Source organism: Peromyscus maniculatus, chromosome 15 (assembly GCF_049852395.1).
Source record: "Peromyscus maniculatus bairdii isolate BWxNUB_F1_BW_parent chromosome 15, HU_Pman_BW_mat_3.1, whole genome shotgun sequence".
NCBI classification, from domain to species: Eukaryota; Metazoa; Chordata; class Mammalia; order Rodentia; family Cricetidae; genus Peromyscus; species Peromyscus maniculatus.
In genome coordinates, this window is record NC_134866.1 from 27,333,192 (window position 1) to 27,350,581 (window position 17,390).

At 42.9% G+C, this 17,390-nt stretch overlaps 1 protein-coding gene across 4 annotated transcripts in view; it reads left to right on the top strand.

Annotated features, from left to right (window-relative positions):
* Npr3 (natriuretic peptide receptor 3) overlaps positions 1 to 13,623 on the top strand; it is a 68,709-nt gene extending 55,086 nt beyond the window's left edge. The window contains exons 5-8 of one of the 4 annotated variants that reach the window (XM_076551744.1): positions 2,381 to 2,475; positions 5,371 to 5,506; positions 7,248 to 7,335; positions 8,341 to 8,832. In XM_076551744.1, the coding sequence (XP_076407859.1) occupies positions 2,381 to 2,475; positions 5,371 to 5,506; positions 7,248 to 7,335; positions 8,341 to 8,452 (431 nt within the window). In that variant the 3' untranslated portion in view covers positions 8,453 to 8,832. Of the gene's footprint in view, positions 1 to 2,380; positions 2,476 to 5,370; positions 5,507 to 7,247; positions 7,336 to 8,340 lie in introns of all 4 variants that reach the window. The other 3 variants (XM_076551745.1, XM_006976115.4, XM_006976116.4) reach the window with 3 other exon arrangements.
* The last annotated feature ends 3,767 nt before the right edge of the window (positions 13,624 to 17,390 follow it).

Below are 17,390 nucleotides of genomic sequence, written 5' to 3' on the forward strand. Positions count from 1 at the left end.
ATGTATATGTATATGCATATGCATTTATATACATATATGTATTGGCATATGCACATTTACATATATATATACACACACTATATATATATAATTTGAAGTTTTATAGGTTCTCAAGGATGCACAAGTTTGTGATAGGTGCATCCTTTGTAACCTGCCTGTATTAAGAAGACAAAAAATGAAGATGAATGGTAACTCCATTCTGTTTCCAGCAAAGTAACCCAAAGTCTGGAAAAATCAGTGGACCTTCAAACCACAGCCCAAAGGACAGTAAACCCAAACGCCTGCCCTCTCCAAACCACACAAGAGGATGGAACTTTCCCTTGGGATGCTTCTCGGCAGACGCTCATTTTACAGGGGCAGTCATTACTTCTGGGGAGAACCAAACTGATGGCAGCATCAATTAAGAACGGCACAGACTTCTCCCACAAAGAAAACAAATGGCTTGTGTTAATTAGAACATGGCTGGTGCCCACTTCCTGCTACTTAGTGAAGGAAGACGCAAATACGGATGACTTAATATCGGCCATTGTTCTCTGGTGACCTTTTGGGGATTAGCTGCTGTGAGCACCCACCATCGCTGGTCAAGAGGGGTGGGTCCTTAGTGCTCTGGCTGCTCTGTCCCAGCCTCATACCTCACCGGCTCTGTTCATGAACGTGGACCCCTTCATTAGAAACTTCACAGTTCTCTGGTTCTCTTTGCCTTAGGGTCTTGGTAAATTAAACCAAGCCAGTAACTTACACTCTTGATAGTGGTTTGAACCATAGGTACCCTTATAAGAGACTTTATAATCCTTGCTATATTTTAAAAATGAAATCCAACCATTGTGCTGAGTTGTCTGAGTGGTCGAACCCAATCAAGTGCTTTCTCTCTACTGCAAGCACAGTAATGATAATGGCATCTTTAAAACAGCATCCTCCATGCCCTAATTTCAAGCTCAAAAACGCCTCCACACGGGAATATTTTATGTGTCAAAATGACAACACAAATGGAATGACTCCTCATAATGGATGTTTATCTCATGCAAAAAAAATTACCAAAAATACTATATTAAGATTACTTTCTGACTATATGTGACAGTGTGTATAAAATGAAAGATCTTGTGTCCTATCCCCAAGAAGTCTCATTATGTGTATGCAGATATTGGAAAATTTGAAAACATCTGAAATCAGAAACATGTCTGGTCCCTTGTACCTGGGCTAAGGGCTCCTCCACCTGTAGGGATAATAATAGCAGCAGTGACACCGGGAGAGGCAAACAGCTGGCGTTGCTTAAGCAGCTGGTGGAGATGCCCCACGTGTTTTCTCTCCTGCAATCATCTCTACCGCCTCTTGGGAGGAACCTGATCTTATGCCTGTTTATGGTAGTTGTAGAGACAGAGGCTCAGAGGACTAATGCCTTGGCCAAGGTCGCAGCGGTAGGGATAGACAAAACGACAATTCAGTATTCTGATTCTTTAAGAAAAGAAAAGAAAAACAGTCCAAAATTATATTTTAAAATTATTTATTTATTTATTTATTTATTTATTTATTTATTTATTTATTTATTTATTTATTTATTTTGTGTGTGTGTGTGTGTGTGTGTGTGTGTGTGTGTGTGTGTGTGTAATCAGAGGACAACTTTTGGGAGTCAGTTTGCTCACTCTACCATGTGGGTCCCAGAGATCAAAGCTATGACCTATGTTCAGTTTGGTGGTAAGCATCTTCACCCACTTCTCTGGCCCCAACCCGTATGATTCTAATGGGGAAAGCTGAATCCTCAGTCCAGGCCCCTCCTTGAGCAAAGAGTCTGTCTGCTCTAACTTAACCTTTGCTACATTGCTAATTCCTCACCCAGGAATCTTGCAGATAATGTTTGGATAAGCAATGAATGAACACACATTGGGCAATGAAGAATTGCTCTTTAGACATTGGCTCCAGGGACCCACCAACTAGTCTTCCTGCTCTCCTGTGTTATAATGCAGCCTGTATGAAGCATGCTCAATGAATCCTGGGCCAGACTGATTTTCCTTATGAGAGTTGTCCAATGATCACATGAACATATATATGAGAAGACATCTCTACTTCTCAGCTACTTTTTAGAAAAAAAAAAACACTCTGGAATAAGCACACTGCCTTCAGTATTAGCCTTAATCTGTTTTTTTTTTTAAAAGTATTACCCAAAGATCATTTCTTTCTTTCTTTTTAAAATGGAGAAATGTTAAGAATTTAGGAATGCAGACACAGATGAAGTTACAATGTCTTTCCAAATGCCAACAAAAATGCTTCTAGTCTGATGTGATTCCCTGTGGCATGAATTTGTTTTAAAAAATCCCATCAATTCCTTTTCTTGGCAGGCAGTTACCGTAAGTAACTAATGCAGAGTTCTTTACCTCTCCTGTAGGTATCGCTGGGCAGGTGTCAATAGATGCCAACGGGGATCGGTATGGGGACTTCTCCGTAGTTGCCATGACTGACATGGAAGCAGGCACCCAAGAGGTGAGCAAAGGAAATGCCTGTACTGGTCACTCTTGCAAGTGGGGACTCCGGGAGAGAGTGTCCTGGTGTCCAAAGCACCCTTCCAAGAAAAATGAGCCTTCCATGTCGAGAAAGCTCGCTGTGGATTGAGGGGACAGGCAGAAGGCAGGACACACTGCCATGTGTGTTCTCAGTAGAGAAGTCCTGCCTTCAAGCTGTTAAGAGGCACTCCTTAGCCCTGGGTAGTAAGGGCATCAGTGGACACGGGAAGTGCAACTTATTCGCCCCTTGCACTTCCAGATTTTTTTTTTCCTTAGTGGTTGTTACAAATTTTCAGGTGTTGTTTTATCAAAAGATGGAGTTTCAGGACAGAGAAGTCTGTCCTGGACTGAAGATGAGTCTGTGACAGTCACCAGGGGCAGGGGCTCTCTGCTTCAGTTTCTTCAGCTATAATATGTGAATCATAATATTGTCCTGGATGGTCTCATGACATCATCAGTACCACATGAAATGAAACCTAGAAAAGTAACACATGACCTTGAATTGACAAATAAAGAGAAAGAAGGAGATATTAAATAAATATTCAGTGTTTCTGCTGAAAAATACATTTTGATATTTGATAATGATAATCATCCTGTTTCCTTGCAAGGTCATCACTCTTTTCAAAAATATTTTTTTAAAAAGTGTATTCTTTGTGTCTTTCACATCATGCATCTCGATTCCATTCATCTCCCCATCCCTTCATATCAGCCCTCTGCCCTCCCACTCCCCCAAATAAAATAAAATAAAATAAAATAAAACAAGATAAAATTTAAGAGGAAAAAAAAAGAAGAATCTTGTCATGGAAGCTGTAGTGTGACACAGTGAGCCGCACAGTATATCCTTTTGTCATTATATTTTTACTTGCAAGTGTACATTGCAGAGTCTGGTTTGAGCATAAACTCTGGTTTATGCTACACCATCAAACTGGGACCTCACTGGGGTTCCTCTTGGATACCCTATTGTTGCCCTGTGTCCTGGAGGACTTGCAGCTTTGGATCTGCAGGGCATGTCTCTTCACGTGCTCCAGCAGATCATAAATGGGGTGGTTATTGAGGTGGGCCAACTCATAACTCTGTTTTTTTTAGGCTTGGGTTTTAGGCAGGTTTGGTTAGCACACCAACTACCCCTGCTTCCCCTCCCCCCACCCTCACCACCAGGGTGAGCTCTCAGGCATTGCTCCAGCTAGTTCATCCTATGCAGCAACAAGCAGGGGCCAGTTCTCCTCCTTTCATGCTCTCAGGGTAGGCTTCCCCACACCTACATCATCAAGGCCAGCTCTACTGTGTTGCCCAGGCAAGGTGCTGGGGCCCCTCTCCAGAGTGCTGCAGCTGGTGAGGGGCAGACACAGTTCTCCCATTTTAATGAAGATCATCAGGGTTGTTGCCTTTGTGGGCACTGGCATAAGATACTTGTTGTTTTCCCCTCTGTGGGGTGTGTCTAGCCTTTGTGGAGGGGGTGAGGGAGCAGGAACCCTCTAGCTATATCTCCCCAGTTCTAGGTCTTGTCCGAAGTCTAGTTTCCTCCTCTGGAGAAGGTGGCGAGTGATAGTCCATCTCACCTCATTGTGAGGTTGCAGTGGCCTTGGGATGTGCTCAAGCACATAACAGTCACTGTTATATTTTATGAGGACCTAGAATTGTTTTGACCCTGAGCCGATATAGCCTGTGCGAGACCCTGCTGTATCTCAGTCAGGAGGGAGCAGAAATGTCACAGGCCACCCAGGAGCCACAAGTTTGTGTCCGGACAAAAGAAGAGAATCCCTAGAAACTGTGTGTGAGAAGACACTGTCAGATTGGCTCATGTGACTGATCTAATAGTCATTTAACTGGAGTGTGACCAATGACATCATGAATGAATGAGGATTTTCTAGGGGTCTAAGTAGACAGCTGAAACAGAGTTCATTTGGGTCATGGCAGAGTACAGAGTACAAGAAGTGAATTCATCAGAGACAAATGTGACCCCTAAGGACATAGCACTAACCAAAAGAGGCTCAACCAGAAAGCTCTTCAAAGACACAATTTTTAAAATTGTATGTATGTATGTATGTATGTATGTATGTATGTATGTATGTATGTATTGTGTGTGTGTGTGTGTGTGTGTGTGTGTGTGTGTGTGTGTGTAGGTCAGAGGACAATTTGTAGGAGTTGATTATCTCATTCCAACACGTGGGTGTCCTGGGCATCAAATTCAGGTCTTAGGGCTTGGTGGCAAGGGCTTTCATCTCCAAAGCCATCTTTCTTTACATGATATTTTTCAGTGTTATAATTATATGTCAGTTTATGTACCTGTCATATGCTTAACCTAAGTGTGTATGCAGTAGCATTGACTCTGTTGCATATCCCTAAGGGAGAGGGGCCTTACACGTGGTTAACGGTGTGGACTGCTGTGTGGCAGAAGGCCAGACAGGGCCCTATGGAATGAGCCAGGACAAAGCTGTGAATTTGTGAGTTTGTAGATTATTGTTTCATAGGGAAATGAAAAATCCACCCTTCCCACTATCCAGTAGCAACTGATGAGTAAATACCTAGGGACAACATTGGTAGAGCATAGCCTCCAGTGTAGACAGGCTTTAGGTGGCACTGTCTTTGTCTCGCCCACACCTTTTCAAGACTATATGACCCTGATTCTTCCGCTGCCGTGAGAAGCCTCTGTGACAGTCCGTGTGCACAGCGGGGGAGTCCCCCTCCCATTTCTCATGCTTTTTTTTTGAAGCGCTTGCTATCACTTCCTGCAGGTGGTGATGTGCAGAGGCAGCCTGTGTAGATCAGGCTGTGTTTTGGGGGAGCTCCTGCAAGGCTCTGAGCTTTATGCCTCCTTTGGGAACACATACCTTTGGCCTTTCCTTTTGTACATCTGACTTTTGCCTTTCTGTAGGTTATTGGCGATTACTTCGGAAAAGAAGGCCGGTTCAAAATGCGATCCAATGTCAAATACCCTTGGGGCCCTTTGAAACTGAGAATAGACGAAACCAGAATTGTGGAGCATACCAATAGCTCTCCTTGCAAATCATGTAAGTTCAGAGACTTAATTCACTGTTCCTTCTCTTCTTTAATCCCAGGTTCATGTGAGTCTGACACATGTTGCTCTCAAGGACTCATGTTCTGAAAGCTCCTTGTCTTTTTCCGATGTCTTCAAACCCATGGGAACAACTTGCAAATGGCCACCTCGTCTCTTTTCCCAGAAGCATCCATCTTTCTTCCTTTTATTCTTTTCTTCTGAATGGTAGATTTTTTTCTTCTGAAAGGGATTTATATTTCTTTCTACAATCTCTTAGTTATTAAAGGTTTTCACTTCAAGGAAAAATAAAAATATTAACTGTCTCTTATTCATAAACTGTAACAAATCTCATTGTTGATATCAAAGTTTACAGTTGACCTCCATATCCTCAGGATGGGACAGACAATGCTCTTAAACACCTGGCAGCTTACAAAGTGGCAAATAAGGATTGAATATATTATTTATGGCCAGTTTCTGGATGCAGAGAGAGAAGCAATAGTATCTTCCTCAGGGATAGGAACGTTTTCAGAGATGATTGTCTTTGAGGGGCTTTGGTAAACAGGAAGAAGAACAAGAGGCATCAATCTTGCAAGCTAGTTAGTGATTTTGAGTGAGTATATGAGTGGTCATTATGTCTCAGAACTGTCTTTCAATGATGAGGAATTTGTATCTATGCAATAATTATGAGAAAGAATTAATGGAGAAATGTGTTGACCACATAGTCTCTCGTCCTGGATCCAAAATCTGACTTTGCTTCTTGCCTGTTTGGGGACCCCAGGAGAGTTCCTCCAACTCACCAAGCCTTGCTTTTCCCACTTGTAAAGTGAAACGTACCCAGCTTTGATCTGAGGAACCAACGAGACCCGAGAAGCCCATGAGACTGTGCCGTGCAGGCTTACTCTGAACTCTGCAAGGAGAGTAGCCGTTGATTTCTCTAGAACTGAGTTCCCAAAGAGAAGGGCTGATCCAAGTGGCTTACATTTTCATAAAGCTATGTAGGACATTGAGATGGAACTCTGGCTCTGGTGAGAGAACATCTAAAAACAGAATACTGACCCAAGGCAGTTTCCCCCAAACCTTCCAGCACTTTGAAGTGTCACCATCCACCTGTGAAAAACAGAAGAGCTGGGTCAGTGCCTCTGTCCATCCATGCATTTCTTCTTTGACTTTGAACTCAAAAAGGGTATGGGTGTGTCTGAAATCTTCAGTTTCCAGCCTCATCAAATCCTTCCTGAATCTGTTGTTTCCACATCCGTCATTCCTTTGAACCTGCCTTCCCTTCCTCTGCTTCTCTCTCTCCCTCTTCCTTCCCTGTGACAGATCTTGCTATGTAGGTCAGGCTGGCCTCAAACTTGAAATCCATCTTCCCAAATGCTAGGATGACTGCCATGTGTCCCAGGCCCAACTCAGAACTTGTCTTGCTACTGTTCTCTTCACTGTTGTGTGACAGAGCTTTCTGAAGAGCCTTTCTTAAGCCTTATACCAAGCAAGGAAGGAAGTTCAGAATTTCTCAGAATATATATATATATATATATATATATATATATATATATATATATGTATGTCTATATACACAAAGAAAGGAAAAATTGTTTCAACTGGGAGATAAACACAAATCAAAGTGTTTTTTATATATGCATGTCTATATACACAAAGAAAGGAAAAATTGTTTCAACTGGGAGATAAACACAAATCAAAGTGTTTTTTACTTATTTCTCAAAATGAGCTCTGATTATTGATGTTTCCTTTTCAAGCAGGTGGCCTAGAAGAATCAGCAGTGACAGGAATCGTGGTGGGAGCCCTGCTGGGTGCTGGCTTGCTAATGGCCTTCTACTTTTTCAGGTAGGGACCATTCATGAAGCTCAAATTCACTCTGCCTTTTTTTTTGCCTTCATTTCCTGTCTTTGCATAATGCTACCTGTGATTTGCCCACACCTTTTTTTTTTTTTTTTTTTTCAAAGAAGAAGGATGGTGGTTAAAATATCAAAGCCATTCTTTGGTGCCATCTTGGGTCAGGTGGTCATCCTGGGTTAAGGATTTCTATTGTCCTCTCACTACCACGGGCCAGAGAGTTGCTGGGATCTCCGACCACACATATGTTCATGAGAATCCCTTCTACCTACTAAATGTGAATGCAAAGAGGAAATCTGGACAAAGAATGAACCTATATCCTCTGACTTCCTTCAGTTCAGAAATAAGTGGCCATAGTCACCTCGAAGGGCTGGAGGGAGCTCCCAGTGGGCTCTGATCCAGGCGGCAATGTGTTCCGTGTTTGGAGAAGTCACGTGCTCAGCTGTGGTGGCTCAGCCTCGAGGCTCGTAAACTGGTAATATGTACATGTGTTCAAGGTTTTGGTCGTTTGCTGCAGTGGTGGTGGTCCATTCTTTTGTAATCTTTGGTCAGATTCATGTCTTGTTTGTAAGGTTTCTTCATTTTCACATGGAGATGTAAGTCTGGGTGTGTGTGACTCTCTGTGGGAACAATCGTATTCCTGTTCCTTTGGTCACAGTACACTTGATCTGATCTTTATCTGAGGGCATATCCTGGGAGTCAAGTCCAGCTTCAGGGGCAGAATAGATAAGACTGAACCCACAGGCTCCGGGGAAGAAGAGGAAGGCTTGTTCTGCTGGATTTTGGAAAGCATGCCAATTTTCCTCCCTGAATAAAGGACACGATGCCTCGGGGCACACTTCTTTAATCTCTGACTAGGGCTTCATATTGTGTCACTTCCAATTCATCAAACCTAACCCAGATGTCCCTGGAAGGCATTCTTTGTGAGAGGAACCATAGTATTTTATTGTCAAGTGAGGTTTTATTATTGCATTTTTTTTTTCTGCTTTTACCCAGGAAGAAATACAGAATAACCATTGAGAGGCGAAATCAGCAAGAAGAAAGGAATATCGGGAAACATCGAGAGTTACGTGAAGATTCCATCAGATCTCATTTTTCGGTGGCTTAAAAGAACCCACCCCGTTTTGTCCGCTTGAGAGATAGATGGAAGGACAGACATCAGTGGAACAGAAAGGGCGTGCATGGAGAACTCTTTGTTTTGAGCAGTAGTCATTTCACTTTAAATTTCCTTTAGAAGCTCAGGAATGATTATTAATCACTATCTGTCTCCCGGCCTTCCATCTCACGGCAACCAAGAATAAGGCTAGAACGCCATTCTATTAGGTGTTCTGACTGCTGCAAGGGCATAGGATTAGATTTATGTTTTGAAAATCTGGTGTCTCCATATCTTGATGGCTTTGGGGGGCCTTTCACACGAGGATATAAAAATGTGGTTTTTCTGAAATGAAATGTTTTGTAGCTAGAATAAAACACTTTTTACGAGTAGAATATTCTTGGAAAGAATTTAACACCCAATAGAGGACAATGGAATGGAAAAAATCTCAAGGCTGCGAATGCAGGGCTCCCCTCTCTGGAGCCAGCGGACAGGTTTGTGGTAGACAAGGGCTGCGTCTAATGTCCACATTCAGGTCTGACTTCATATCTCCAGAAAGGATCCTCCCTGTCTCTTTCAGTGTCTCAGAAAAGCTACTCTGGAAAATTGTAAATATTAGTGAGCTAGGAGGATTTATACAAGAAAAGCAAGTCTAAAATGTTTCTTTTATGATGTAAAAAGAAAAGCCCTACTTCACACTAACATTTTATTTTTAAGTATTTTAATCTTATATTTTGGTATTAGAAATGTGTCTATTTTTTCATTTTTGAAGATTAAATTTCACTTATATTTTAAAAGCACGGAGAAAGTGTGTGAGAAATCCATGGTGGCAATGGGGGTGGCCTCTCTTTCTCTACTGTCCTCTTCCCCTTGGCTGTGGCCAAATACTAACTGCTCACTGCTGCTGTGACTGCAGACATCTAGACACAAGTTGAGCTTAGAAACTCTAAAGGCATACGTTGATGGTAAGCCATGTTTCATTTTTAATTGTTTTAAATGCTGGAGGGCTCCATCCCTTCCAATTATGGCCAAATGATGCACTTCAAAACCGAGAGAGGGAAGTCAGTAGAGTTAAGCAGAGGTTACACAGATACACAAACCTTTCCCTCCAGAGCAAACTGAGGATGAGGATTTGACAGTGAGGCACAGGAATGATAAATTCAAAGGAGTGTGATTTATGAAAATGTAGTTAAAAGAGGGAATGTTGAGATCTGCTGTGACCCCTGAGCTCCACGGAGGTTTACAGCCTCCAAGAATCACCCACAGTGCGTTAAGTGTATCCTGGGTAGGACTGAGCCATCTTTTGCTGGGTATCCGATTTGCACTCAGTTCTGTGCACTGACTAAGGTTTAAATTCGGGTTCTCACTTTATCATTTGAGGAGAGAACAAGGGCACCATCTTATAATCATGCCTTTCTTAAAGGGGGAGAAATAGCATCATTCCTTGGAGGCCATGTTCACTCAGGTTCACTCAAGAGGAAAGCCGAGTGAAAGTGCAGGAAGCTGTCTCATGCTTGCTTCTCCGGGAAGGACTGTTGCGCATCTGATTGCATCTCTCTCGAGTCAAAGTGAATGGGCCGTTTCTGGGCGAGGTGCGCTTCTTCTTCATGGTTCAGGAAATGGGATGCAAACCATCTGATAAAAGAATTTGCTGTGAACATCAGGAGCAGCTACATGGTGGTTCTGCATTTGGGGATGTAAAGTGTTGACTTCAAAAAGAGCCAAGAAAAGTAGGCAAGAAATGTAAATTTCAAAATCCTAATGCAGGAGGAGAGTTTGGGAAGTAGGGCTCAGGAAAGCAATTGGCAGATGGTGGGGGACTCACATGACGAGAACAGTGTGGACAGATTGCAACCGCTTCAGTTATCCGAACCAGAGAGCTATTTTCTCTTTTACCTTTTCAATGATCGTTTCCAACTATTTCAGAGATATTCATTTTCTAATGTTTATTTTTTGAACCTCTGTGTTAATTATAGGAGGGTGGTGTTGGGGAAAGTCCTCTACCTAGCTATACTCTTTGGTGTAAATATTTCTAACCTTCCTTGAATTTATATGGTGGCCCAATTAATGGCAGCATTATTCCAGCAAATGTCTTTTATTTCTACTTCAGCTAGGGGAATTTTTCCAAGTTTAATAGCATACCCCCAGGTAAGATGTGAACGATGAGAAGGGAGTTAACCTTTTAAAAAAGGCAGGGTGACTTATGACATCTCTAGAATATGGAGTCATTTCCTGTAATTTTAAAGCAATTCTACTATTATTAAGGTCATTTACAGGTCCACTGTGTAGTTTTTCCCTCTTAAACATCTTTACATGGCTAGGCAAGGTGTCTTTAATCCTGGTACTTTGAAGGCAGAATAGGTAGATTTTTGTGAGTTTAGGGCCAGCATGGTCTACATAGTGAGTTTCAGGTCAGCTGTGTTTACATGGTAAGACCCTGTCTCAGAAGAAAATAAATCTTCATATGAGTTTCCCAAGCTACATTAAGTTTTGAAAATGCCACTAAGCTAGTAAACCTTTGCTGAGAATATAGATGTCAGTTCTGTGGTGGCCCTGGGTTAAGAACTCTTAGTATTGTATTGTGGAACTTAAATTCCTAACTGCGAAGAAGTAATCTGCCAGCAGCCAACTATTATATAATAAACTAAGTGAGACTTTAGATCTTAAGCCAGTCTATACATTTTTACTCTTAAATCCAATGATTAAGATTTCAAAGGGGATATTTTATGAGTATTTTTCTCATCTCGTCAAATATAAGTTCATACACAGGTTAAAATATATAGTTATGGTGTTGGAAATAAACACAAATTTTATAGCCAGTAGGTTTGGAAGAGAAGATAAACTCAGAAATAAAACTTTCTGTGTGGAGACATGTCTCCACCCCAACAGAGGTTTTAGAAGGAATCCCTTCATCCCTTCAATGTTATATTGCTCTTAAGAGTCACTGGTGTGTCTTTTCCTGAAACACAGATATAGTTCTACAGGCCTTAAAATAGTTCTTTACATCTCAGAACTCATGGGAGAGAGGAAGAATCCCATTCCCATGGAATGAGAGCAGATTCCCCCCCCCCCCCCCCCCCCCCGCCGTTGTTTCTCTCTCCCGTGAATGAAAAGTGTTGGAATGCCAAGTCACTTCCCCCTGCTCCCAGGCTTCCTGTGCCTTTGCAGATGGCACATGCATCCTTCCTGTCCCTAACTTTCCTCTTTTCTTCTGATTGGAACTGATTGTAGGGATCTATGACAGGCAGTGGGAAGTGAAAAGGGAGGCCTTGTGTATCTCAGACGTACAGTGAGTGGGTTCAGAAGCTGTTTCCAATGACACCATTGCTTTCTCAAAGCTGAGCTACTTGTGCAGTTCTTACACACACACACACACACACACACACACACACACACACACACACACACACACGAAAGAAAAGGAAAGAATAGTGTTTATAAATTGGAAAATACTAGTGCCCATGTTCTTGAGACACAAAGAACTTGGATCCCTAGTGGATGTGGCTAGGAAAACAAATGTCAGTTGAAATTTGGCCCCTCTACCTACAGATCATAGGTTTGGTTTAGTTACACCCTGTGGTTCCGGACTTCAGAAGGAAGCTGGTAATGAACTGAATTTCTCACTTAGTGGAAAAAAAGGAAACTGTCTAGAAACACAGGATGCTTTAGGGACAGCATAGAAACAGAATGAGTTGGTGGCAGCGGAGGGACCGGTCTCTCTTTGAATTGGTCTTTAGAACTGAAGAATAATGAATAGTTTAGACCTTCTGCAATAGCCAGTCTCAACAAGAAGCTTTGGACATGCCCAGTGAGAAGAGTCAGGAGCTTATTTCTGCCAAGGCAACAGAGGAGAACTTCGCGGCTGACACTGTCTCCACTGCTTTTCTTCCCAGAGCCCCACCTACCATCCATCATGGCTCCTTAGATGTGTCAGCATCCTTCTCATGCAGGTGGGAACTTGTGAGGAGGCCTCCACACTTACTCAGAGAAAAAGACAAAATAGCACTGGCCGTGAGGAGGTAGCTGGCTTCTAATCAGAAATCTTACAGTACCCTGGCCAGTTCAAGTCTGTGCTTTTCCTGCACACTAATGAGCCTGGCTTTGGTTCTCATTGTACAGATTTTTCAAATGTCTCCTGCAGGCCGATGGGATGAAGGTAACTCTCAAAAGGTGCTGGGTTGGAGGTTGTTCAAATCTCTCATTAATCACTCATGGAAATTCATACCAAACTCAGAGCATTCTGAAACAGCTGATGTTGGTGTTTATGTTTTAAGTCAAACACAATGAAAAGGATTTCAATGAGAGCTGAATCTCAGGGGTTAAAAAAATCCATATGTTACAAAAACTCTTTGGTGTATCAGGTATGAGATGATTCTTTGTGGAGAGATTTGAACAAGTAGACCTCAGAGTTAGTGAAAAAAAAGTTACATTTCTTTGATTCATATTTAAAGGCATAAATTTATATGCACAGGAACAAAGGGTCCATTTACCAAGCATGAATCACAACAGGCTACCAAATTCATTTTTATTTTCTAGAACAAAGCTGTCACAGTATATAATTATTATTGGGTAGAGAAGGAGTTATTTCTGCAAAGAAAGAAGAAAATGTGGATTTTGACATGGAGTATCTTGTTCATGATTCAGTGCCTGCGTCTGAAAATGTTATGGCATATAAGTCAGCAATGATGTGCCCGCAACAGGCCCGAGGTGCTGTGGCTCTAAGAATTAGAGCTTTGTTCCCTGGGCATAGCTGAAAGCAGGGGGCCATGAGCTAGGCATTGCAGAGGGCCAGTCCTGGAGCCAGTGTCTTTTGAGCCATATTGTTCATGGTTAATGTAAACCCAGGACCACCAAACAATACAAACCTACCATGAATTTGGTAGGAAGGTCAAAGCTGCACTAACTACATACAGCTTACTATTCTAATGTAAGTAGAACTATCTGCATATAATGTGATTTAATTTATTGTCATTTTGTGTAGAAAGCGATTAATGACTGTGGATATAGCCCTGTTTTGTATAATATATTTTATTTCTGGTGCAAAACTGGTCATTTAAACAATCTACTTCATTTGGTGTTTGGATATAAATTTGTATGTGTTCTTGTAAACGTTTATATTAAGCAAGAATAGCATATATTCCAAATATAACAATATGTTCTCATTAAAAATAAACTCTACAGAAACAGTTGCCTGTTTATAATTCGACTAACATATATTGCATATATCCAAGTTTTCTGAGAATTTTCTATTGTCTTGAATAAGCTGAAGTAAAAGACCAATTAGTAGGTATCATGGATTATAAAGTCTGAATGACATTCATGAAAGGACTCAAGAATTTCTGCCCCACAAAAGGAAACTCCCAGAGATAATACAGCATCAGAATGAGTGCCAAGCCCTGAGTATGTAGACTGAGCAGGTGCAGGAAGAAGGCATCATGGAGAACAACCACTCTTTTTAAACCTGTGCATCTAGAGACACCATGTGCTCCAATGGATGTCACTGACTCATGTGATTGTGCCCATCACCCACATGACAGAGACCTTCAGTGCTATTGTCCAAAGGGCTCTTAGGCTCCTGTGTACCAGGCAGAGTGACCAGCAGAGTGACCAGTCTTCAGTGTCTCTAGCTTCATCTGGGCTGAAAAAAAGGCGCTCTCTCTCTCTCTCTCTCTCTCTCTCTCTCTCTCTCTCTCTCTCTCTCTCTCTCTCTCTCTCTCTCTCGGAAGTCACCATAATGATTGGTATGGCTGGAGCCATGTCCCCTTGCTCCTGATACCATGATCAGTGAGGTCCCTGAATGATGCCACAGATGTTGCTCACACTGGGAGTGTGTTTGAAGTGATGGGGTAGTGGGATGTTGGTTGGAGTGAGGCGGCATGGAGAGGCAAGGGAGGAATAAAGGGTAAGCCTGCAGATGTCTTCTAGGAACAGGCACTAATTCCTGCTGCTTTCCCATTCATCTTGGGGGCCATGGACTCTTTGATCCTTTCCCTCTATCCCTACCACTCAGTCCCCTCTAAACATCATATGCAGCCAGCAACTTTTGACAGGCCAAGGATGCCTTATTGGGACCATGGAGCAATGTCTTATCAAGGAGCCCCCAGGACACCTAAATATCACTGATTTAGGGCTCTGACCCAATCCTAAACCGTGAGCACCTAGCGTTGACTTAAGTAGCAACTATTAATGTGACAAGTACCAACAACTGTACATCTTTAAAAAGGAACTTTCCCCCCAAATCATCTATTAGCATCAGAATAGAGCCACGGAAAAGAATCGCTGTGCAGGTTTAGTGTAGCCCTCACCATCACCAAAGGTGGAAGATTCAAAGCATCAGAGATGAGAAAGACCTGTGTGCTACACACTTGTAGTAGATAAGCTTCCGGATCACTTGTGTCCTCCCTGTTTCATAGCCTGGCTCTCGTCCTTGAGCTGTGTGATCTTGCATGGAAAGTGAAAGCAATACGGGCACTAGATTGCCATGACCTTCGACTTAGCCACCTGCCTGGCACACTGTAAAACAATCCACAAAATTGTTGTATTTGTCTGTTTCCTTGGCATTAGGCAAACTGACGGCAATCTGGAAGACTTTCAAGGCGAGGAGGGTCCCTTCTGGTAAAAGTCACAGTCAGTTTCCCTTCTTTCTAGTCTGATTTGATGGCGAGCGGCCTCCATGTCATGATGGATGGCCTGAACCTCTGAAGAAGGCACGGAAAAGAACTGAAAGGTGAGACTGATAGCTAGATGCTTTGAGAGGGCTAGAACACTATCATCCAAACATGGGTTCTCTCATCGGAGTGAAGGAGCCAATGTGGAATGCTTGGGTCATGCCACACCTGCCTTCTGGCCCCTGTTCCCTCCCTCCCCTGCTGCTGAGGCAGTCTTCTGGATTGCCTCTTAGAATTCACTCCTGGGAAGCTGTGATTTGCTGGAGAAGATCCTTGTCTCTCAGTTGTCATTAGGAATAGCCTTTCCACTATTAGCTGCCCCCAGCCCCAGGTCTTCTGTGAGTATAATGCTTTTGGGCAGCTGTGACCAACCAAATTACCTGATAGAAACAGAGGAAGAAAAATTTATTTTGGCTCATGGATTCAGAGGGCTCAGGCCATGGTTTCTTGGACCCATGTTTCTGGACTTGTGCTAGAGAGAACACCATGGCAGAGGGCACATGCAGAGGAACAGATAGGCTATTCACAGGAACCAGAGGAAAGGAATACAGGGAGGGACCGGGGGAGCCATAGCCCCCCAAACACACACCCAATCACTTACTTCATCCAACTAGACCCCACCTACTACTTTTAACGAACTCTCAACAGCATCACCATGTTCTGACTCCATCAAGGGATCAATCTATCTGCAAAAGCCCACCATCTGGCAGTCAAAGCCTAAACTTGACCCTGTTGGTGATACTTCATATTCAGATAAGAGCAAATGCTGCCAAGTTCTTTTATATGTGACCACTATACCTCATGAAGAAGATAAGGCCCCTAACTGGTTGTCCTGTGAAGAGTGGTCAGCCTGGAAACTACATACACACAGGCAACACAAGTGGACTCCACAGATTACATTTATATGTATGTGTGTATATACATATACACATATGCATGTAACAATAATAATAAAAAATGCTGTCGAGGAGTTGGGGAGCATGGGAGGGATTTGATGGAGGGTGGTTGGGAGAGGCTGGATGGAGAAAAGGGAGTGGGGAAATTATATGATTTTATTCAATTAAAACATACTTAAAATTTTTAATAAAGGAAAAAAAGGAGAGTTTTACTAAGTGGTAGATTTCTCAGTGTAGACAAAAGGGCTTCTTTTTTTGCATATTACATTCCAAGGGACCAAGAGATGTGAAGCAGTATGCAGGCTGGGAGAGACCACTCTCTAGGGGAGGCTGTGTGATTCCTGGTGGCCAGAGAGCCTTTCCCTTCCTAGACTCAGCAGCCCCAAACCAGGGTCATGATGACACTTACTCTTCCAGAAGTAGCCCCAAACAAGGCTGCATTCCAGGCCATAGCAACCCCTCTGCCATGAGCACAGTGGCCAGTGCCAGGCACTCTCTGGTGATACAGAGGTTGGCCTGAGGGAGGCTTGAAAAGGACCAGCTGTTCAGGGAAGACATCCCCCATAGCAGGAATGCCCTGGGTGGTTTTAAAGGTATTTCATGCTTCCAGGCAAACATCTAGCAAGAGAGAGCATATTGGAATAGAGTTTGCCACCTCGTGTCTTAACTGTACTTTACTTAGAGTATTCTCAGCATTTTATTCAGAAGGAAAGTGAAAAGTGTGCAGAGTCCTGGCCATTCTCTACTGGATGTAGCTAGAGTTTTCCTGCCTTGCCCACAGTCAGGACAAATCTTTGTCACCCGCCAGTCCCACAGCCGCTCAGACCCAACCAAGTAAACACAGAGACTTATATTGCTTACAAACTGTGTGGCCGTGGCAGGCTTCTTGCTAACTGTTCTTATAGCTTAAATTAATCCATTTCCATAAATCTATACCTTGCCACATGGCTGGTGGCTTACCGGTGCCTTCACATGAGGCTTGTCATGGCGGCGGCTGGCAGTGTTTTTCTGCCTCAGCCTTCTGCTTCCCAGAACTCTCCTCTCTCCTTGTCCCACCTACTTCCTGCCTGGCCACTGGCCAATCAGTGTTTTATTTATTGACCAATCAGAGCAATTTGATATACAGACCATCCCACAGCAACTGGATGCTGCTAAATGTCTACAGAGGGATGTCTGCAGGCCAGGGTTGGGCTAAACACCTGTGTCCACTCATTCAATTCCCCCAGCTCTGTAATAAGGTTGGGAGGCACTTTGATTTTTTTCCTCTCCTCAGAGATATGTGAACTGAGGCTCAGAAAGGTGAAGTCACCTTCTCTGGGTCTTAAAGTGATTAAGTGGCCAAAGTTACAGTATCAAATCGGGTACCTAGATGGTGGCATCACCAATCTG